This window comes from Oryctolagus cuniculus, chromosome 4 (assembly GCF_964237555.1).
Source record: "Oryctolagus cuniculus chromosome 4, mOryCun1.1, whole genome shotgun sequence".
NCBI classification, from domain to species: Eukaryota; Metazoa; Chordata; class Mammalia; order Lagomorpha; family Leporidae; genus Oryctolagus; species Oryctolagus cuniculus.
The window spans coordinates 173,268,822-173,293,281 of record NC_091435.1 but is presented as its reverse complement, the minus strand read 5'-3'; the positions used below and the strand labels follow the sequence as shown (position 1 = coordinate 173,293,281).

Below are 24,460 nucleotides of genomic sequence, written 5' to 3'. Positions count from 1 at the left end.
CAAATTAACAGGAGATTAGGACCTAGTGAATTTGTGGTGCTACTGAACTGAGACTGTGAAAAAGAGACGGTGGGGGAAAGAACTCACGGAATTCACCTGAGTACTCTCCAGAGACGCTACAATTCTGTAACTTTGGCAACCCAGTGGGAGACTGAAGGAGAATTTGAGCCCACTCTGAGGGCCGAACAGATTCCCTGTGTGGTCCTTGGGAAAGAGCTTCTGATCTCTGGCTCCTGTGGGTATATAATTTGCCTGCTAACTAACTCCAACTTCGTTCAGCTGTGCAGAATTACTTCCCTTTTGAATCAAAAAAAGAAAGAGAGAGAGAGAGAGATTTACCACGCCTAACCTGGGAGTGTCACCTTTGGCACACCAAACAGAGCTCTCAGGCCACACCCATCTCAAGCCCTAAGGCTCCATCAAAAAAAGATAGTCCACTTAATCTAGAGTCATAGTATAACAAGAAGAAGCACCACAGTGAAGAAACCAAATATCTCCAATATGCCAAATAACAAACGCAAAAACCAAGGTAATAAAAACAAGGAAGTCACCATGATGCCCTCAAATGAAAAAGACACCCCAATTCAAGATTATAAAGATGATGACATAGAAGAAATGCAAGAAGCAGATCTCAAAAAATTGATAAGAACATTAAGAAGTTCTCAAAAACAAATTCTTGAACTACAGAAATCCTTAATGGACAAGATAGAAAATCTCTCTCGTGAAAATGAAATATTAAGGAGGAATCAAAATGAAACGAAACAATTAGTACAACAGGAAACTGTGATAGTGACTGAAGTGAAGAATTCAATAGATCAAATGAAAAACACAATAGAGAGCCTTACAAACAGAATGGGTGAAGCAGAAGAGAGAATATCGGACTTAGAAGACAGAGAACAGGAAAGGATACAGTCAGATCAAAGAAAAGAAGAGGAAATTAGAAATCTAAAACATATTGTCGGGAATCTTCAGGATACTATTAAAAAACCCAACATTCGGGTTCTAGGAGTTCCTGAAGGCATGGAGAGGGAGAAAGGATTAGAAGGCCTTTTTAGTGAGATATTAGCAGAAAATTTCCCAGGTTTGGAGAAGGACAGAGAAATCCTAGTACAGGAAGCTCACAGAACCCCTAATAAACACGACCAAAAGAGATCCTCACCACGACACGTTGTAATTAAACTCTCCACAGTGAAACATAAAGAAAAGATCCTAAAATGTGCAAGAGAGAAACGTCAGATTACTCTCAGAGGATCTCCAATCAGACTCACAGCTGACTTCTCATCAGAAACTCTACAAGGTAGGAGGGAATGGCGAGATATAGCCCAGGTACTAAGAGAGAACAACTGCCAGCCCAGAATATTATATCCTGCAAAGCTATCATTTGTGAATGAAGGTGAAATAAAGACTTTTCATAGCAAACAGAAATTCAAAGAATTTGTCGCCACTCGTCCAGCCCTGCAACAGATGCTTAAAGATGTGTTTCACACAGAAACACAGAAACACGGTCATCAGTATGAAAGAAGATAAAGGAAGGAAACCTCACAGCAAACGATCACAGGGAATTCAAAGCATATATTAGAACTTATCTTTGGCAAATGGCAGGGCAAAGTTACCACTTTTCATTAGTCACATTGAACGTTAATGGCCTGAACTGTCCAGTTAAAAGACACCGATTGGGATTTGCTTCTTAACCTGATGCAATTTTAAATGATGCTTAATTTTGTTTTTAAATTTCAAATCCTAGCTCTTACCCATACATGGAACAACAATGAAATTGTACATGTAATTCGCTACTTTGCTACACTAACATTGTTCCAGGGGTACTTATGATGTACTTTTGAATTTTCTATACATGCAATAATGACATTTGCTAGCAGTTTTATGTCTTCCTTCCCAATATGTATGCATTTTGTATCCTTTCTTTGTGTTACTGCACTGTCTAGTAATTCCACCATAATATTGAAAAGTAGTGGTGAGAAAAAGACACTTCCGCCTTTCTCCAACTTAAGGGAAAACTGTCCAATTTCACTATTTAAGCTGGTTTTGGTAGATATTCTTTATCTAGATGAGGAATTTCTCTTCTGTTCCTTGTTTGCTCAGTTTTTTTATGCCAAATATCTTCTACAAAAGTTGATGTAATCATTTAACATTTTTACAGTTTGTGTAGTATGTCCAATTTATTGATTTTTTTAAATGCTGACAGCCTTGCTTACGTGGGATAAATACCACTTGCTTGTACTACATAAAATTGTTGGATTTTACCTATTATTATTTTGCTTTCTATTTTTATTTTGCATCTTTGTTCATGTGAAATGTTTTTCTATAGTTTTCCTTTCTTAGAAGTTTAACAAGTTTTTTATTAAGGTAATGCTGATTTCACCAATTGAGTTATAAATTATTATCTACACTTCAGATCTCAAGAGGAAATGGTAGAGAGTTGTCCTTTTTTGTACTTGGAATGTATGGTAGAATTCAACTATGAGTTACCCTTGCCTGATATTTTCATTCCTTTTTTTTTTGGTGGTGGTGGGAAGAAGTATGCATCTTTGATTCAATTCTTTTAAAGGAAATGGGCCTTGACTGATTATATTTCTTTTTGTGTAAGTATTGGCAATTTGTGTTTCAAGCAATTGTTCTGTTCATTTAAGTTATCAAATTTTTGTGCATAGTGATTTTAGTAGCCCCTTATTATCCTTAAGTTTCCATGGAACATTAATGTTCATTTCCAATGATGGCCACTCTTTGATTTCTGATACTGGTAATTTCTGTCTTTCTCTTTTCTTAATGAGCATGGAGAGAGGTTTATGAATTTGTTATTTCACTGAAGTATCTTTCGGTTTTGCTGATTTTCATATATTATTTTCCTATTTTTCAATATTATTCATTTATACTTCAATTTTCATTCCTTTTCTTTTTCATGCTTCAATTGTTCTTCTTGCTACAGTTTCTTAAAATTTATTATCTGGGAACATTCTTCATGTGTTTTGTGAACATTCACAGTTTCAGGTGTATTTTGTTGTCCAGACTGTGGTCCATCCATGGAAGCTTGATCTTGTTGGACAAAGAATTCTGTAAATATTATTAGACCAAAGTAATTGATAAGGCTATTAAAGCCAAATTTATGCTTCTGGTTTTTTGCATTTTTGAACAGCCAATTAGTGGAAGATTGATGTTCCCAAATATAATAGTGGAACTTTCTCTCTCTCCTTGAAATTTTGTCAATTTTTAAAAAATATTTATTTATTTGAAAGTTAGGGTGTCTGGGTAGAGCAGGAGTGGGGAGAGACAGAGAGAGCACACGCGCGCGCTCAAGAGAGAGAGAAAGAGAGAGAGAAACAGAAAGAGAGAGAGATCTTCCATTCACTGTTTCACACTTGAAATGGCTGCAATACCTGGAGCTGGGCAGGCTTAAGCCAGGAATTCCATCCTGGTCAACCATGCAGCAGAAAGACAGAGAGATGGACTGAGAGGGGAGCATCTAGAATTCCAAACAGCACTCCAAAATGGAATACAGGTGTCCCAAGCAGTGGCGTACCCTGCTTTGCCAGAATGCCCACCCTCATTCTGTAGGTTTTTGAAGTGTATTTTGCAGTTCTGAATTTAGGTGTATACACAAATTTGCTATGTTTTAAAGCAATGGCTGCCTAATCATTAAGTAATCTTCCTGTTTGTCTCTGATAATTTTCCTTGTTCTGAATTCCATTTATCTGAAATTAGTGTAGTACCTCCAGCTTTCTTTCAATTAGTTTTAACATATCTTTTGCTATCGCTTTATTTGAACTTGTCTGAATCAGTATATTTAGTGAATGTCCAAAAGACAAGAGGTAGCCGAACATTGTTATTATACTCACTTTGTCAATCTTTATCTTTTAATGAATATATTTAAACGATTCACATTTAAGCCTTTAAATAAGAAGATGGTTTTCATCCTATTTCACAATGGTTACTGTTCCTCTTCCCTGTCATAGCTAATAAATGATGTTTCTAAGCCCTCTACTGTGAAAAGTTGGTGGGATTCCTCAAGATAAAGCAAAGTATTGGATCCCTAAGTCCATGTTGCCTGGGAGTTTCCCATTCATGGTAGGAGTGGCCTCCAGCCACTGGGTAAAATTGCCTTCACACAAAGTTACCCTCTAAGTGCTTCAGCCAGGGCTCTGTTCCAGATAAGCAGGTCCCAGCTGTGATTCCAGCTTTACGACCTTTGATGATTCCTGGGTGCTCATTGCATTGTAACTGCAACTCCTTAGTGTGCCCAGAGAAGCTGTTGATATTTGTTTTGTTTAGCTTATTATTGTTGTAATGAGGAGAGTAATGACTTTCAAGTCTTTTCATTTCGGAAATTATACTTGAAAGAACTTCCACTTTGACTATGACATTGTCTAAATAAGATCGGCGTTGGAGCCTTGGGTGATTACTGACGCCATAAATAAGAGTGTCAATTGTTAAATCAACAACAGGAGTCACTGTGCATCTACTCCCCATGTAGGATCTCTGTCCTTAATGTGTTGTACTATGTGAATTAGCGGTATAACTAATACTCAAACAGTACTTTACACTTTGTGTTTCTGTGTGGGTGCAAACTGTTGAAAACTTTACTTAGTATATACTAAATTGATCTTCTGTATATAAAGATAATTAAAAATGAATTTTGATGTGAATGGGATGGGAGAGGGAGCGGGAGATGGGATGGTTGCGGGTGGGAGGGAGGTTATGGGGAGAAAAAGCTGCTATAATCCAAAAGCTGTACTTTGGAAATTTATATCTATTAAATAAAAGTTAAAAAAAATATTGAAAAAATGGCTGACAATATTTGAAAGAGGAATATAATCTTTATTCTGTAGTAAATAAATTCATTTTTATTCATGTTTTCCTCTGTTATCTCTGTGTAAACGTGAGTCATATAATTTAGATTATGGGATGAAAAGTGTAGGTGCTTACGAGTCAAAAACAGCGTTCCTAATCAGCTCCTATATGTTTAAAATAACCACTACTTATACCTGCTTCAGTGTGCTCCCCCCAACCCCTTCCAAGGTTTGAGATTTTAGTAATAAGAATTATTATCTCTCCCATAGTTGTATCAGCATTCAGGACATCTAACAGACTTTAAGACCCTGTAGGTATATGGCATATGTGAACACCTGGATTGTCCCACTTTGCCTTTCCCTGCTGTCCTGGGAAGAGGAAGTCCTCAGGGACAGATCTTCTGACCTCATCTTTTCCGCTGTCTCTTTTGCAACTGCCTTTTTTTTTTTTTTTAATAATTTACTTTTTTGAATGGCAGAGTTACAGAGAAAGAGAGAAAGAGATCTTCCATCTGCTGGATCACTACCCAAATTCCACAACAGCTAGGGATGGACCAGGCTGAAGCCAGGAGCCTGGTACTCCATCCGGGTCTCCCACATGGGTGGCAGGGGCCCAGGTACTTGGGCCGTCATCCACTGCTTTCTCAGGCATGTTAGCAGGGAGCTAGATTAGAAGCAGAGTAGCTGGGACTCAAATTAGCACTTGTATGGGATGCTGGTGTAGCAGGCGGTGACTTCCCTGGTGCTGTACCACTACACCAGCCCCACACTACTTTTTTTTTTTTTTTTAAGGTTTATTAATTTGTAGCGAGAGAGAGAGAGAAAGAGAGGTCTTGCATCTACTGCTTCACTTCCCAAATGTCTCCCACAGTAAGTGGAGGAGCACAGACTTGAACTGGTGCTCTACTATGGCATGCCGGTTTCCTGTGTGGCTGCTTAACCCACTGCAGCAGGATCCGCACTGCTGGCAGCTGCTTCCTGAGACTCTCCCAGGCACTCTCCCCTTTTGCGCTCGTTCATCACACTTACTGAGAACCCTCTGAGCACCCTCTCCTCCCCACCCTGCCAGCACATGCTCGGAGCTGCCAGGCACTCCTCTCTCGCCATCAAGCCCACATGAGGGAAAACAGTGACTTGAGTCCTCTCTTGGGCTGGTATTCAAATCACCACATGACAGATACTTAAGCACCCCTTATGTGCTAGCCATACAGAAATGACCAAATTAGAGGTGATTGTCTACAGGAGGCAGGTGCCCTGGGGGGCTGCAGCAAGTAAGTAGGTTGTGGCAATCTCAGGGACAATACCTGAAGGCTTATTTAATCTGTATAAAATTATTCCTGTGTATAAACTGTTGAGAGGAAATGGCTTACGGTCTAAATGAACTTAATTATTGCCTTATAACCACACAGGAAATATTTAGATGTTACACTGTCTTTCATTGAAAGAAATTATGGATGACAATTTGACTAGAAAACCTGTATATGGGTGAAATGACCATTTATACATTCAATTATTATTTATAGCTGTTGTCTCTTTGTCACTAAACTAGGGTCTTTTTGTTTTTTATTTGTTAAACTTCTTATTTGGTGAAGTACTAAGCCTTTTTATGGTAATGTAAATTTACAGTCTTATCTCAAAAAACTAAAAAAAAAAAAAGGGGTAGAAGGAAAGAGAGTAGGAAGGAAGGCAGGAGAGAGAGGAGGGGCACAGAATTATGTTCTTAGACTTGTATCTACAAATCATATTGAATCTGTTAAAAACTAATCAATATTAAAATAAAAATGGAAAAAAGTAAATTGAAAGTATGTTATCACAAAAAAATTAAAGGAAGGCAAAAGGGAGGGAGGTAAGAAGGAAGGAAAGTAGCATATTCTTGGAATTGTATCTATGAAATTTATGAAACCTATTCTCTGTATTAGAAAAGAATGGAGGTGAGGGGGTAGGGCAGGAGAGGCAATAGTTGTGGCCCTGTGTTCTTCAGAACCTCCCCTCCGTCGCTTCTCTGCCTTTTAGCTAAGATCAAGTGCGGAACCGCCCTGTGCATCCTGGTGTCAAAGATTCTGGAAGGAGCATCACCAGCGTTTGGCTTATATCACTAGATGATAGGGCACAGTGACCAAGAACAGAGGCTTGCTGTTAGTGAGATTTGGCATCAGAACTGGGAAATGCCATTAGCAGATCCTTGGGCAAGTAACTTTAAACTCTTTGCGACTCGGTTTCTTACTCTGAACAGTGGAGACAGTGCCTCCTTACAGGCTGTGGTGGTGAGTAAGTGCGAGAGTAGTAATAGTGTCAGTTACAGGGACTGCACTCACTTCCTGCCAAGTTCAGGTTGTCTAATGCGTGGAAGCAGCCTCCAGCAGATCATGAAAGTGGGATTGTTCTGGCTACTTCTGACGGTCAGAAAAGAACAGAGTAAGGCGTGGTCCTCTCAGACACCTGTCTGACTCCCTGCTGGTGAGAAGTGTCACAGAGGTGTGCACCTGGAAGCTGGGTAGGGCCAGAATCAGCAAACTCCTTGTCCAGGCTCACAGCAATGCAGCCGCGGATGTGAGTGGGCCCTGCACAGGCCTGCAGTCAGCCTGGCAGCCAGCATCCCCCACCCCTGTCTCCTTGCAGGATGGACCTTGCGGCTTTATGCTGAGCTGCTGAAAGGATTTGGCAACCAGGTTCCCAAGAATGGGAGCTTCTCTGTGGCCACAGAAAGTATGGTGAAACCAGATTCTCTTGTGCTGTACCAGTGGGGATAGGTGTTTGGGTTTTCTTTCTTTCTTGGTTTTTTTTTTTTTTTTTTTTTTTTTTTTTTTTTTTTTTTTGACAGGCAGAGTGGACAGTGAGAGAGAGAGAGAGAGAAAGGTCTTCCTTCCATTGGTTCACCCCCAAATGGCTGCTGTGGCCAGTGCACCGCACTGATCCGAAGCCAGGAGCCAGGTGCTTCTCCTGGTCTCCCATGCGGGTGTAGGGCCCAAGGACCTGGGCCATCCTCCACTGCCTTCCCAGGCCACAGCAGAGAGCTGGACTGGAAGAGGGGCAACCGGGACTAGAACCCAGGCTGCCGGCACTGCAGGCAGAGGATTAGCCTAGTGAGCTGCGGCGCTAGCCAGGGGTTTGGGTTTTCTACCAAGCTTTTTTCTTTTTAATTAAATGAGGACTCTACTGCTTACATTTTCCTTTCATTTGCTATCACACCACCTACTCTGTTTTCTTTCTCCCTCACTTCCTATTTACCCTTTCTACATCGTGAGCTGAAAAACTGAAGGGAGAATGTTAGTGCAGTAAGGGAAGTGCAGAATGAAATACCTGGAACTGTTGATAAACACAGTAAAATGTTTTCTCTGTCTGGTTAAGGGATCAGAGATCTAGGATGGCTGAAGCCCCCAAGCCTCCTTGTCATTCATTCATCTTTTATTTTAAAAATTCATTTATTCGGGGCTGGCACTGTGGCGTAGCAGGTAAAGCCACTGCCTGCAGTGCCAGCATCCCATATGAGCGCCGGTTCGAGTCCTCGCTGCTCCACTTCTGATCCAGCTCTCTGCTATGGCCTGGGAAAGCAGTACAAGATGGCCCAAGTCCTTGGGTCCATGCACCCGTGTGGGAAGACCAGGAGGAAGCTCCTGGCTTCGGATAGGCACAGCTCTGGCCATTGCAGTCATCTGGGGAGTGAACCAGCAGATGGAAGACCCCTTCCCCCCCCGCCTCTCCTCTCTATGTAATTCTGACTTTCAAATTAATTAATTAGTTAAAAAATTCATTTATTTGAGAGAAAGAGAGGCAGAGGTAGCTCACATTCACTACTTAATTTCCCAAGTGCTTACAGTTGCTGGGGGGCCAAAGCTAGAGCTGAGAACTCAATCCAGATACAACCCCTTTAACCCACGCCACTGCCTCCCAGAGTCTGCACCAGCAGGAAGCTGGAGTCAGGAGCAGGGCTGGGACATGAACCCCAGCACAGCATGTAGAACCTGTGAGTATTAACTGTGAGACCACATACTTGCCCCCGTGTCATCTTGATTACCCATGCCAGTTTCAAACCCCTGACCATGGGGGTATGCCGCCAGCACCGAAGTTCCTTGTCCCTTGCCTGCCTCTCCCAGTTTTAGGAGACCTGTTTTTTGTTTGGTTGGTTGGTTGTGTTTTTTTTTTTTTTTAAAGATTTATTTATTTACTTGAAAGTCAGAGTTACACAGAGAAGGAGAGGCAGGCAGAGAGAGAGAGAGGTCTTCCATCTGCTGGTTCACTCCCCAGCTGGCCACAATAGCTGGAGCTGTGCCAATCTGAAGCCAGGAGCCTATTCTTGTCTCTCACGCGGATGCAGGGGCCCAAGGACTTGGGCCATCTTGTTCTGCTTTCCCAGGTCATAGCAGAGAGCTGGATCAGAAGTGGAGCAGCCGGGACTCGAACCGGCACCCACATGGGATGCCGACACTAGAGGTGGCAACTTCATCCACTACGCCACAGCACCAGCCCCATGAGACCTGTTCTCATGTAGTGTTCTCATTGTAGTGTCACGAGGATCCCAAGCAGTTTTGTGGATGTAGGTCATAGATATAAGTATAGTGCAGATTAGAAATTAAAATGTGTAACTATTGATTTATTAAAAAGATTAATAGCCTATTGTGTTTTATTTTTATGAAAACTGTACTTTCAAAAAGTTTAGTGAGAAGAATGGCATATTTTTGCAAATCCGCTAATGTCTGTCTTAATATAAGACAGCTTGCTTCTTTTATCTGTTGCTGCATTTAGCCTTTTGGGATAATATATCATATAACCTATGCAATGTATGCACTTCCCTGTATGCCTGTGCGAGCAGGAGTAGGGAAATAGGTACATCATGCTTTAGTGTTGTGTTTTCTGTTGCTGCTGTGACAAATTACCCCAACTTCAGTGGCGTAAAACAGTACAGATTTATTCTGTTACAGCTCTGGAGGTCAGAACTCTACAGTAAGTCTTCTGGGACTGACATCAGAGTCTTAGGGGGCCGGGTTCTTTGTGGAGACCTTGAGGGGACAATGTGTTTCCTAGGCTTTTTTCATCTTGGCCTGTATCCTGAGCTTTTGGCCCTGTCCTCCATCTTCAAAATGTGTCTATCCATTCTTGTCTCCATTCTCACCGTCTCCCCTGCTGTAGTGGTGTCTTTCTCCCCTAAGGACTTCCGTGATTGCATCATAACCTCCCCTTTTCAAAATCTTTAAATTAATTACATCACAGAATCCCTTTTGTCATAAAAGGTAACATTATTTGGTGGTCATTATTCAGGATAATATGTTGGCCTTGTGAACCGCCTGAAATGGTCTTGGGGACCTCTGGTGGTTCCCAGTCAATCCTTTGGGAACAACTGTTGTACAAGGAACAGAGGTTGGCATCTGTGGTAGGCTCACAGCTTACACGTGTATTGAGACATGACCCTGAATTAAGTCACTGAAACATTGCTTGCACCTCCTACCTACTGTCATATTGATGTCTATACTCTGGGCAAACTTGAGCTGATTGTAGTTGGCTTGCACCTGTAGTTTCTGTCCTTCTGCCTTGCCTTGGGACAGATAAGAATTGTGTCAGAGCTGGACCTAGAGATCTTTATCAGGGCAAAATATTCATTTCCTTAAAGAGGCAGCGTTGTAAAGTTCACTGATCCTACACTGTGTGCTGAAACTACTTGTCGTGACCACTATGGGACTTCTGTCTCACCCTCACATGTTGTCTTCTGTGGGACCCTGCTGTCACTATTATCCTTGTCCATCACCTGTGCTTATTTTTATGCCACTTCCAGCAAACATAGGGATTCAGGAGCATGTGATTTATTTAAGAGAATAAGTACCCTTGGGGAGGGGCCAAGAAAAGCAGAATGAGGGAGGGAAGACTCCAAGTAGGGGTGTTATCTAAAATAGAGCCAGATTCTGCCTAATCCCACAGGGAACTCTGGAGCATGAATTACAGCATAGAACTGGGTCTGCTTTGAGGCAAGGGAGCTAATTTTTGATGCCCCTGTCAGCTAGTCATTGCTTACAGACCTCTAGAGTGAGTGAGGCTGTATTAATATGCTTGTCTTGCCTTCGACTAAGTGGTTTAAAAACCGAGAGTTTACTCTTGACTTTTCTGGAGGCTGGGAAATCAAGATCAAGGTGCTAAATGATTTGATTTTCCTGTGAGGGCATTCTCCCTGGCTTGGAAATGGCTGCCTTCTCACTATCCTGGCATGGGAAAGAAAGGATGAGAGTGAGAATCAAGCTCTCTTATGCCTCTACTGTCTCTTCATGAGAGCCCCACCTGTATTAGTCAGCTTTTTGTTACTTTAGCTAAAATACCTGCGAGGAGAAACTTAGAGGGAAGAGGTTTATTTCGGCTTACAGTTGGAGGTCCACAGTCCAAAACTGAGCAGCCCCATCGGTTCTCGTGTCTGGTGAGGCCAGAGGATGGCAAAGCAATAGCTACATGGTGAGCTGGGAAGCAGAGACACAGGACACATTCTTGGATGATAAGAGCTCTCTTGCAGGTACTACCTTTCAAAGTCTGACCCCAAAAGATCTAAAGACACTTCTGAAACACGAAAATTACGTCAAGTCTCCACTCTTAATCCTCAACTATTAACCATCATCATAAGACTTAGGGGCTTACGTATCTTCATGACTTTGGGAGCCAAATCCTGTTTAAACCATAACACCATACTCTTTCCCTCATGCAACATAATCACCGCCCGAAAACCCTGTCTCCAAATACTGTCACATTGGGAAGCAGGGCTTTAATACAAGTTTTAGAGGAACCACTCAGTCCGTAGCATGGGGGCAGCTTCCTTGGGAGCACTGTTATTCGGTTGAGGAAGAAAATCTCTGCAGAACTTGGTGCTGAGAGCTGCTAGTTGCAGCCAGCAGTCACTGCAGCTGGGAGTGACTGTCCCAGGTAGGGTGTCTGGGCTGTACACAATAGCATCTGCTACACTTGAGGTCATGGCTATCACGGATCCCTTGCTAATTACCTGCAGCCTGCCTCACTGCATCTTGTGTATTCATACCTCCACTAGAGAGAATGATGAGCCATGAGAGAAGCTGGCACACAGAACAGTAATGGTGGGGACACTTCATCTTATTTTTGTGCTTATTTGCATTACTTTACTTTTTTACAGTGATTTGTATTCTTTACACAATTAAAATATTAAATAGGGCTGGCTTTTGGCCTAGTGCTTAAGACCCCCATTTGGATGCCTGTATTGCATGTCTGAGTGCCTGTGTTTGAGTACTGGCTCCATTCCTGATTCCAGCTCCTTGCTAATGCACACCCTGTGAGGCAGTGGTGGTGGCTCACCCACATGGCAAACTCTGATTGAGTTTCCAGCTCCCAGCTACAGCCTGGCTGAGCCCCAGCCATTGCAGACATTTGGGGAATAAACAGTGGATAGGAGCTCTGTCTGTTTGCCTCTTCTCTCTGTCCCTCTGCCTCTCAAATGGGTAAATAAAAATTTAAAATTATATATTAAATAAAGAGGAGCCATACGCCTTTCATTTCTCCCTTGTGTGTCTTACATACATTCCAGTACTTCCAGGCTTCTCTTGGCATATTGTCGTACATTTTTCAGCTTTCTTCTTCCAACGTGGTGTCCGCAATAACCTTGCTGCTTTATTGCCCCTGGATCCTTGAAGAAGGGGCCCTTGCCTTGCCATGTTTTAGAGGATCCCTCTCTGGTCATCCTGTCGCTGTATCCTCCCCATCCCCCAACCCCCAGCAGGAATCTGTCAGGCCAAGGCCTTGTATATTCAGATTCCTTGACTCCACCACTGGGTGCACACTTGAGTATCAGGATCCTGGAGTAAGCTGCCTATAGGAAGTGTTCTCAGGCCTCATACAGATCTCTTAGCCACAGCCATTGTTCTGATGGCTCACCATGGAGGTGGTGGGATTGCATGTTCTGAAAGGCCTATCCCATGATGTGCTGTGCACCCACACGGCAACAGCATGCATGCTGAATGGTTCACCCCACATCCAGACTCTCAAAGGCTTGTTGGAAACTCCAGTCTTCAGAGACAAGTCACCATTTTTGCAACATCTTCTCCAGTGGCCTCTAAAAAAATAAAAAGTTTTCGAGATCAGTGGAAGATGGGACCACAACGTTGAGGACCTTTGTCATTGAAATATGGGAACAGAGGATTTGAGAGTACAGAAGGACAGATTAGAGCTTATAGATGCTCCAGATCTTCTCAGGGCCGTGAGGGACCAGAATGCTCCTAGAGGTAAGTGAGACATTTCCTGCTGAAAGCCTGTTTGTGATGGCAACAGCCAGCACCAGAATGGTGGCCTCAAGGATTGTTCTCTGTCTTCATAAACTGATTTCTTTACACACTACTGGTTTGTTCTTTCTCACAGGGTTCCCCCAAAGGAGTTGGCTGTGCTGCTGTGCAACAAATCCAATGCATTTTACAGCCATGGGAAATGGAATGACGCATTTCTTGCTGCCAAGGAGTGTCTCCAGTGGGATCCAACCTATGTGAAGGTATGGGACCATGGCAGCTTGCAGTGATGGCGGCTGGCTCCTTCTTCTTAACCTGCCTCTTGCCCCTCCTTTCTTTTTATAACTAACATGCTTGGAGTGCTGCTCCTTCAGCTGTCTTTGCACTTCAGATTGGTGGCCACAGAGCATGTGAGCATTATTTGGGAAAAAGTAAAAGTGATGGCCACGCACTGAAGTGAACTTGTCAGGGAGAGCAGAGCCTGGTCTTGTGACAGGTGGATAGCAGTGGAGAGTGTGGAAGAACTCATTTTATTCTGATTTAGGTACACAAAGACCCATCATCTGTTCATGATCTTTGCTGTTGTAAGCCCCAGTTTAGCAGATCTTTATTTCAGATCAAGCTGGGTGGATGACAGGATGATAATTTTTCAGAAAGTATCTCTTACAGTAGAAATCAGTGCCTATGGAGGGATCACGGAAGTTTGAGAAGCCAAAAAGACCCTTTAAGATGGTTAACAAAGGTTGTACACAAATGTTTGGTGTTTTTACAGCTGAAATGCCCTCAGTGGCCATTCCTCAGGGTGCCTTCACCGTTGTTGGTGCCTCCGGGCAGACAAAGGAGTGGGAGACACCACCCCAGCGCTTGAGGACTTCACACTCAAGCTTGGGAGGGAAATAGCATGTTTGTCCAAGTCAGAGGTCTTAAAGAGCAATTCTTTAGCCCTCTTAGCATATATAATTGCGTCTTATATTAGGGGCTTAGACAATTTATAGAGAGGTTCCATGGTGAAGTACAAAAGGCACAGGTTTTTCTGTTTTATCCTCTGTTGTGTTATTTTGACAACTTGGCTGGATTACATTTCTCTGACTAAGCCTTAATTTTCTCCATAGTCAAATGAGATAATGCCCTGGAGTTGCTTTGAGCCTTAGAGAGACATTAAGTAAAGCTGTTGGTGCACAATACATAGAGTTTTTATTATATCTTCAGTTGTCTGCATTTCATGTGTGACTACTAGAAACAGAACACAATGGGAGGTGTAGGAGGTTGGATCTATTGATTATTCCAACCCCAGGAAGGATTTGGATATTCTATATTACAAGTAGGTATTGACTCTTAAACCTCTCCTATTGGAGTATGGATACTGCAGAAGTTATTGACCGCTTTAAAAACAGGAGTGCATTTTAAAGAAATTCTTCCCAAAAGCACTTAAAATATTCCCATCATCTGACTGGGCGAGGATGAGAAGTAGTTGGGTTTGGCCCACATTCCTCAGGTGGAGGCTGTGGCTGTGGCACAAGAGGCTGAGAAGGTCCTGAATAATGCTCCAGGATTCTTCCTCCTGTGGCCATACCTGCAGTAGCTCCTGACAGCACAGCAGTCAGTGCCACTTCCTTATATCCCTCCCTCTTTTAAAAAAATTTTATTTATTTATTTGAAATGCAGAGTTACAGAAAGAAGAGAGAGAGAGAGAGAGAGAGAGAGAGAAAGAGACAAAGATCTATCCACCTTTACTCCCTAAATGGCTGCAACTGCTGGTGCTAGGCCAGGCTGAAGCATGGAGCCTGGAACTCCATCTAGGTCTCCCACATGGGTGTCAGGGGCCCAAATGTTTGGGCCATCCTTCACTGCCTTCCCAGGCACATTGACATGGAGCTGGATCAGAAGTAGAGCAGCTGGGACTTGAACTGGTTGTCATAGGGGTTGCTGGTATAGCAGGCAATGGCTTAACCAGCTGTGCCACCATGCCGACCCTCAGTTCTCCATTCTTAATTTTATGGTATTTCTTTCCTTCTCTGCTCTACTCTTTCCATTGTCCTCTGTAAGCTAGGATTTTTTTGTGTGTGTGTACCATTTTTTTGATGTGTCTGGGACCCTGTGATGAGAGACAAATAGGAGAAAAGCATACAGATTTTATTTGGAATCAACAAACTTTCCTGAAAAGAAGTGCTACTCCAAAGAAGTAGATGTGCTGAGAGCTTATGTACTATGTTTAACAAAAAGCAATGCATTGTGGAGACACGAAAAGACAAAGGGAAAACGTTTTTATGTTTCTAGGGGCCTCAGAACTGTGAGAAGGTAAATATATGGGGGGAATTAAAGGAGGGGTAAAGGCTAAATAAGCAAGGTTTGGGCAGGTCCACCTTCCTCATGACTTCGTGTCCACAGGATTCCCCTGGAGAAGGGGGTTTTTGGCAGGCCTTGTTTCTTAGGAGTTTCTGCTTTTAGTCAGTTAAGGGATGCTTTGGGAAGGCTTCTTTTCACATTTGTTGAATCTCAAGTGATTTCAGTACAAAATAATATTTATACCAAAGTGGCATATTTTAGAGTGGTATATTCTGATCTCCCTCCAAAACAAAAAATTAAAATTCAGTTTATGGAAGTCAAAGAAATGCAATATTTTGTACTAGCTTTCCTGGTTGGAAATAAAAGAAAACAAAACACAAACATTCTTTCCCTCCTTTTTTGATTGTTACTTGAGGTCCTCAGACTTTCCATTGAAGGTTAAATCAACAAATAGATATCTAAAAAAACTTGAAGAATTATTACATATTTGAGGATATAGATATGTTTAATGTTACTGGACATTACACAATGTATACACGTATCAGAACATCACCTGGTGGGGAGTTCCAAGATGGCAGAGTAGGGAGGGAGTTTACTGCTTTAATCCAGAAGAAGATAGTTTAAAACAAGTGGAGAGAGTGCAGTCTCAGGGAAAAGTTAGGGAGAAAATGGCAGGGGAAACTACGCAAATTAGAGGGATGTGGTAGGCCTACGTGGAGGGCGTGGACGCCCACAACTCAGGACCAAGCAGCCAAGAGCCTGTCCGTGCACCAGCATTGGAAAGTGAGGTGAGACCAGACAACAGCAGCCCAAGCCACTGGCACTAAAGCTGCAGGAAGAGCCTAAAGGGAACTTGGCTTGGAGCCCTTTGGAGGATAGTGTACCTGCCAAACTAGAGGAGGAAAAAAAAGGAGGGACACATTTCTCTCTCCCTGATCACTTTACAACAGGGTATCCCATAACAAGCCAATAGAGCAGATGCCATTTGGGACATATGTAACAACTGTGCCAGCTTGTGTCCATGCCCAGTAACCAGCTGAGTGGAGACTCCTGACTCTGATGGGGAGAACTAACAGGGGACTGGGAGCTGGTGACTGTGGGAGGCTTCTGTTCTGGAACTGTGGAAAAAAAAAAAACAGGCTATGTGGGAGAACTCATGGTGTGGCTGGGACTTTGGGCAGTCACTGTAGGAAACTTCACATGCTCAGGGCTTCCTGGTTACCTGATGAGGGACATTGCTGGGGATCTGAACTTACACTGAAGACTGCACAGAACCTTTGTGTGGTCCTTGGGACAGAACAGATGAATATTGTACCCACTGGGGCTGGCGCTCAGGTTCTGGTCTCTTTTGAGGAGAGGAGCTCAGCTGAGCAGAATAAACTTCCCTTCTGATAAAAAAAAAAAAAGAGATTTACCATGCCAAATATGAGTATGTCACCTTAGACATGCCCTTAACCCTGGAGATCTGACTACAAGCCTCTAGATATTCACTGAAAGCTGACACTCCACTTACCTACAGAGGAACAGTATAAAGATAAAAGCCATCACAGCAAAAAAAAAAACAAAAACAAAAACAAAGAAGAAACCAATGAATATCTCCACAAATGCCGAACAACAAATGCACCAATTCAAGGAATAAGAATAAGAAAGACAACATGATGCCCCCAAAAGAACACAACACTTCAATACCAGATTGTAAAGATGATGAGATGGAAGAAATGCAAGAAATGGAATTCAAAAAAAATGATCCTAAGATTACATAGAAGTAACTGAAAGCAAATGCATGAACTATTGAAATCTGTACAGGACATAGAAGAAAATTTCTCCGATGAAATTGAGATCTTAAGAGAAAGCAAAATGAAATGAAGAATTTAATAGGACAAATAAAAAATGCAGTGAAAACCTTAACAACAGAATCAGTGAAGCAGAAGATAGAATATCGGACTTAGAAGACAAGGTGTAGGAAATTTATACAGTCAAACCAAAAACAGGAAGAGGAAATCAGAAAACAAAAAACACTGTTGGGAATCTAGAGATACTATCAAACAACCCAACATATGGGTTCTAGGAGTTCCTGAAGGCATGAAAAGAGAGAAAGGAGTATAAGGCCTTTTTAGTGAAATAATCACAGAAAACTTCCCTAATATGTAGAAAGACATCAAGTACATTAAGTACAGAAGGCACGTAGAACTCCTAATAGATGATTAGAAAAGATCTTCACCATGACGCATTGTAATCAAACTCTCCACAGTAAAACATAAAGAAAAGATGTTTTTTTTTGGACAGGCAGAGTAGACAGAGAGACAGAGAGAAAGGTCTTCCTTTTCCGTTGGTTCACCTTCCAATGGCCGCTGCAGCTGGCGCGCTGCAACTGGCGCACTGTGCTGATCCGAAGCCAGGAGCCAGGTGCTTCTCTGGTCTCCCATGCAGGTGTAGGGCCCAAGGACTTGGGCCATCCTCCACTGCACTCCCGGGCCACAGCAGAGAGCTGGCCTGGAAGAGGAGCAACCGGGACAGAATCCGGCACCCCAACTGGGACTAGAACCCAGTGTGCTGGTGCCGCAGGCGGAGGATTAGCCTGTTGAGCCACCGCGCCGGCCAAAGAAAAGATTTTAAAATGTGCACAGGACAACGCCAGATTACTTTCACAGGATCTCCAATTAGACTCACAGCAGACTTCTCATCAGAAACCACAGGCTAGGAGGGAATGGCGAGATATATTCCAAGTCTTAAGAAAAAAAAAAAAACTGTCAACCCAGAATACTATACCCTGCAAAGCTCTCATTTATGCATGAAGGTGAAATAAAGACCTTCCATGACAAACAGAAACTGAATTTGTCACCACCCATCCAGCCCTGCAGAAGATGCTTAAGGTTGTGCTGCACATGGAAACAGAAACATGGTCATCACCACGGAAGAAGGTAAAGGAAGGAAATCTCCCAGTATAAAGCAATTCCAAAGTAAAAAGTTGGAATATTTATGGGAAAATGGCAGGGCAAAGTCGTTAATTATAAATAGTCATCTTGAATGTAAATGACCTTAACTCTCCAGTTAAAGGACACAGACTGGCTGAATAGATTAAAACACAAAACCCATCTATTTGCTTCCTACAAGAAACACATCTCATTAACAAAGATGCACGCAGACTGAAATTGAAAGGATGGAAAAAGTTATTCCATGTCAACAGAAACCAAGAAAGAGCTGGCGTAGCCATCCTAATATCGGACAAAATAGACTTTAACACAAAAACTGTTAAAAGAGACAAAGAAGGACACTATATAAGGATTAAGAGATCAGTTTAACAGGAAGATGTAACTGTTAGAAATGTAGATGCACCTAATTGCAGGGAACCTGGCTATTTAAAAAAAAAAGTTGAGGGATCTAAAGGGAGATTTAGACTCTAGTACAGTAGTATTGGGGACTGCAGTACTCCACTTACAGCAATGGACAAATCAACCAGACAGAAAATCAGCAAGGAAACAGCAGCTTTAATCGACACTGCAGACCAAATGGACCTCACAGATATCTACAGAACTTTTCATCTTACAGTTGCAGAATACACATTCTTCTCACCAGTGCATGGAATCTTCTCTTGGATTGACCACATACTAGGCCATAAGGCAAGTTTCAGCAAATTCAAAAAAATTGAAATCATACCCTGGACCTTTTTAGACCACAATGGAATGAGCTAGAAATCAGCAACTCAGGAATCCCTAGAACATATGCAAACACATGGAGACTGAACAATAAACATGGTTCTGAATGAAAGTGGGTCATATAAGAAATCAAAAGAGAAATAAAAAAATTTCTAGAAACGAATATGACAGCACAACATAACAAAACTAATGGGATACAGCAAAAGTAGTGTTAGGAGGAAAGTTTATAGCAGTAAAGGTGCCAAATAAATGAGCTATCAATGCATCTCAAGGATTTAGAAAAACAACAGAAAACCAAACCCAAAACTAGTAGGATAAAAGAAATCATTAAAATTAGGAAATGAATCAACAAAATTGAATAAAAAAATACAAAAGAGCAGCAGTTTATTTATTAAAAAATAAACAAAATTGACACACCATTGCATTGGCCCAACCAAAAAAAAAAAAAAAAGAGAGATAAGACCCAAATCAATAAAATTAGAAATGAAAAAGGAAACATAACAATAGACACCACAGAAATAAAAAAAAATCATCAGAAATTACTACAAAGAGCTGTATGCCAAGAAATCGGGAAACCTAGAAGAAATGGATAGATTCCTGGACACATACAACCTACCTAAGTTGACCCATGAAGGCATAGAAAATCTAAACAGACACATAACCAAGATGGAAATGAATCGGTAATAAAGGCCCTCCCCACAAATAAAATCCCAGGACTGGATGGCTTCACTGCTAAATTCTAGCAGACATTTAAAGAAGAACTAACTCCAGTTCTTCTCAATTTATTGAAAACAATTGAAAGAGAGGGAATCCTCCCCAATTCTTCCTGTGAAGCCAGCATCAACTTAATTCCTAAATCTGAAAAAATGCAACAGAAGAAGAGAATTACAGGCCAATTTCCCTGATGAACATAGATGCAAAAATCCTCGACAGAATTTTAGCAAATCAAATCCAACAACACATCAGAAAGATCACTCACCCAGCCCAAATGGGATTTATCCCTGGTATGCAGGGATGGTTCAGCATTTGCAAATCAATCAATATAATATATCACATTAAAAACTGCAGAACAAAAACCACATGGTTATCTCAATAGATAAAGAAAAGCATTTGATAAAATACAACACCCTTTCATGATGAAAACTCTAAGCAAATTGGGTTCAGAAGGAATATTTCTCAAGGCAATCTATGACAAACCCATGGCCAACATCCTACTGAATGGGGAAAAGTTGGAAGCAATCCTACTGAGATCCAGTACCAGACAAGGATGCCCACTCTCACCATTGCTATTCAATGTAGTCCTGGAAGTTTTAGCCAGAGCCATTAGACAAGAGGAAGAAATCAAAGGGATACAAATTGGGAAGGAAGAAGTCAGATTATCTCTAGTTGCAGATGACATGATTCTATATCTAGGGGATCGAGAAGACTCCACCAAAAGACTATTGGAACTCATAGAAGAGTTTGGTAAAGTAGCAGGATATAATTTAGTATATAAAAATCAACAGCCTTTTATACATAGGCAATGCCAAGGCTGAGATTGAGCTTCTAAGATCAATCCCATTCACAATAGCTACAAAAACATCAAATGCCTTGGAATGAATTTAACCAAGGATGTCAAAGATTCTTATGATGAGAATTACAAAACATTAAAAAAAGAAATAGAAGATACAAAAAATGGAAAAATCTTCCATGTTCATGGATTAGAAGAATCAATATCATCAAAATGTCCATTATTCCGAAAGCAATTTACAGATTCAATGCAATACTAATCAAAATATCGAAGACATTCTTCTCAGATCTGGGAAAAATGATGCTGAAATTCGTATGGAGGCACAATAGCTGAAACAATCTTATACAACAAGAACAAAGCTGGAGGCATCACAATACCACATTTCAAGATGTATTACAAGGCAGTTGTAATCAAAACAGCATGGTATTGGTACACATATTGATGGATAGACCAGTGAAACAGAGTAGAAACACCAGAAATCAATACAAACATCTATATCCAACTTATATTTGACTAAAGAGCTAAAACCAATCCCTGGAGCAAGGACAGTCTCATCAACAAATGTTGCTAGGAAAACTGTATTTCCACATGCAGAAGTATGAAGCAAGACCCCTATCTTATATCTTACACAAAAATCCACTCAACATGGATTAAAGATCTAAATCTATGACCCGACACCATCAAATTATTAGAGAACATTAAAGAATTGGCATAGGCAAAGAGTTCTTGGAAAAGATTCCAGAGGCACAGGCAGTCAAAGCTAAAGTTAATGAATGGGATTACATCAAATTGAGAAGTTTCTGTACTGCAAAAACACTCAGGAAAGTGAAGAGGCAACCAACAGAATGGGAGAAATTATTTGCAAACTATGCAACCGATAAAGGATTAATAACCAGAATCTACAAAGAGATCAAGAAACTCCACATCAACAAAACAAACAACCCAGTTAAGAAGTTGGCAAAGACTCAAACAGACATTTTTCAAAAGAGGAAATCCAAATGGCCAACATGGAATAATGTTCAGGATCACTAGCCGTCAGGGTAGTGCGAATCAAAACCACTATGAGGTTTCACCGCAAACCAGTTAGAATGGCTTCCTTCCTTCCTTCTTTTCCCTTCCCTTCCCTTCCATTCCCTTCCCTTCCCCTTCATTCCTTCATTCCTTCATTCCTTCATTCCTTCACAGGCAGAGTGGACAATGAGAGAGAGACAGAGAGAAAGGTCTTCCTTTTTTGCCGTTGGTTCACCCTCCAATGGCTGGCGCAATGCGGCCGGCGGAATCGCACTGATCCAAAGAGATGAGCCAGGTGCTTCTCCTGGTCTCCCATGCGGGTGCAGGGCCCAAGGACTTGGGCCATCCTCCACTGCACTCCCGGGCCACAGCAGAGAACTGGCCTGGAAGAGGGGCAACCAGGACAGAATCTGGTGCCCCGACCGGGACTAGAACCCAGTGTGCTGGTGCTGCAGGCGGAGGATTAGCCTATTGAGCTGCAGCGCCAGCCATAGAATGGCTTTTATACAGAACTCACCAAGCAGTGAATACTGGAAAGGATGTGGGGAAAAAAGTACCCTAATCCACTATTGGTGGGAAAGCAAACTGGTAAAGTCACTATGGTAGTCAGTATGGAGATACCTCAAAAATCTGAATATAGACCTACCATATCAGCCAGCCATCCCACTCCTGGGAGTTTATCCAAGGGAAATCAAATCAATAAGCAAAAGTTATCTGCACCCACATGCTTACTGCAGCTCAGTTCACAATAGCCAGGACATGGAATCAACCTAAATGCCCATCAGCCAAAGACTGGATGAAGAAATTATGTACGTTATGGAATACTACACAGTGGTAAAAAATGAAATCTATTCATTTGTAGTAAAATGAATGAATCTGGAAAGCATTGTACTTAGTGAAATAAGCCAATCGCAAAGGGACAAATACTGTATGTTCTCCCTGATCTGTGAGAACTAATAGAGCACCTAAAATGAAATCTGTAGAAGTGAAATTAACATTTCAAGAAGAGATGACTTGAATTGCCCTTGTCTTGACTGTCAAGGAACGGTTGTGTGTTTTTTTTTTTCTTTATACTATTTATTGAACTCTGCTTAACATAGAGTTAATCATATGTGTATAAAGTCAATTGAAGATAGATCTCAGTAAAAAATAAGAGTGTGAATAAGAGAAGGAGGAGGAATTTTGTAACTGTAAATCTGTATAGTTCTGCATTCAGGCTTACTTTTAAAGGTACAGTTTAAAAACTTGTCATGGGTCATCCAAATCCTATTAAGCTTGGTGGTAAAAATACCATCTTAAGTGTTAAAGTGATCATGTTAACTGTTAAAGTGAATATGTAGAAAGGATTAAGTGTTAAAGTGATCATATAAATAGGATTTAGTGCCTGGTAATAATAATAATAGCATTAAAAAGGAGAGAATGTTCCAACATGAGAAGCAGTCTACATAGCTGACTTATAGAATGACGATCACTTTAAGTAACACTCTGACCTCAGAATCAGTCCATAAGGCTTCCTGGTCAGGCTGAAAAGCCCGTGAGAGCATTTCAGGGATGGAAAGCCAAGATGTTTTGGCAAAAAAAATATTCTACATGAAGGATCTCTGTGAGTGAGACCTCAGCAAAAGAAATGGCCATCAAAGAAGGATGTACTTTTCCTCTAATGGGAGGAGAGAACTTCCACTTTGCTTATGGCCTCGTCCAAATACTGACAGAAAGAGGCTTCCATAGCCTAGGCAGCTCATGTCAAGAGCCTTGGGTGGTCCGTGACATCTACATAAGAGTGTTGTTAAATTAACAACAGGAATCACTGTGCACTAACTCCCCATGTATAACCTCTATCCTCAATGAGTTGTGTTATGAGAGTTAATTGTAAAACTAGTTTTCAAACCTTTTGTGTGTGTGTGTAAATTGTTGAAATCTTTATTTAGTATAGAGTTGGTCTTCTGTGTACCCAGTTAATTGAAAAAAAAATTTTTTTGATAGGCAGAGTTAGACAGTTGGAGAGAGACAGAGAGAAAGGTCTTCCGTTGGTTCACCCCCCAAATGGCCGCTAAGGCCGGCGCGCTGTGCCAATCCAAAGCCAGGAGTCAGGTGCTTCCTCCTGGTCTCCCTTGTGGGTGCAGGGCCCAAGCAGTTGGGCCATCCTCCACTGCCCTCTGGGGCCACAGCAGAGAGCTGGCCTGGAAGAGGAGCAACCAGGAGAGAACGGGTGCCCTCACCAGGACTAGAACCCGGAGTACTGGCGCCACAGGTAGAGGATTAGCCTAGTGAGCCACGGCACCGGCCTTGAAAATGAATCTTAATGGAGAATGGGACTGGAAAGGGGAGAGGGAGGAGGTGGTGGGGTGGGAGTGTGAGTGGTAGGGCAGGTATGGTGGGAAGAATAACTCTATTCCTATAAAGTTGCACTTAGGAAATTTATATTCCTTAAGAAATAAATTTTAAAAATAAATCATCACATGGTAAGCCATACATAAATATAATTTTTGTATTAAAAATTAAAGAAAAATTTATAAATCACGTAAGCATAAAAAAATCAGAGATTTGGTGTTAAAGCAAATTTAGAAGTGCTGTGAACCCTGATAGCGAAGTCTTCAGTTAACCTAGGGAAATTGTTTGTATAGATCAGCCTGATGCTGATTCAGATGTTCAGGGTAGAGAATGCAGTGTCATTTTACTCCTGTTTGAGAGTTATATGTTTGTATATAGGAAAATGTAGATTTTTTCTATTAATCATGTTAATTTTATTCTCTTTACACAAAAGAATTTTCTTTTGACCTCTGGTATATTTTGCTTATAATGTGGAGCTTGGTAAATCTCCATGCTTGTCATTACATTTTTTTTCCTTACATATCCAGTGGAAATTGTGTTTATTTTGATTGAAAGGACAGGGAGCAACTTCTGTGTTTATGTGACATTCTTATTCTTTTCCTGAAAGGTTTATTTTTCATTTGTCTTTCTGGCTCAGGCTGTGATTTG

The 24,460-nt window shown here is 41.5% G+C and overlaps 1 protein-coding gene across 2 annotated transcripts in view; it reads left to right on the top strand.

Annotated features, from left to right (window-relative positions):
* Positions 1-24,460, top strand: part of TRANK1 (tetratricopeptide repeat and ankyrin repeat containing 1) — a 164,754-nt gene that overhangs the window by 30,748 nt on the left and 109,546 nt on the right. For both annotated transcript variants that reach the window (XM_008266129.4, XM_070072953.1), the window contains one exon: positions 13,155-13,281. In XM_008266129.4, coding sequence (XP_008264351.1) covers positions 13,155-13,281 — 127 coding nt within the window. The remainder of the gene's footprint in view (positions 1-13,154; positions 13,282-24,460) is intronic.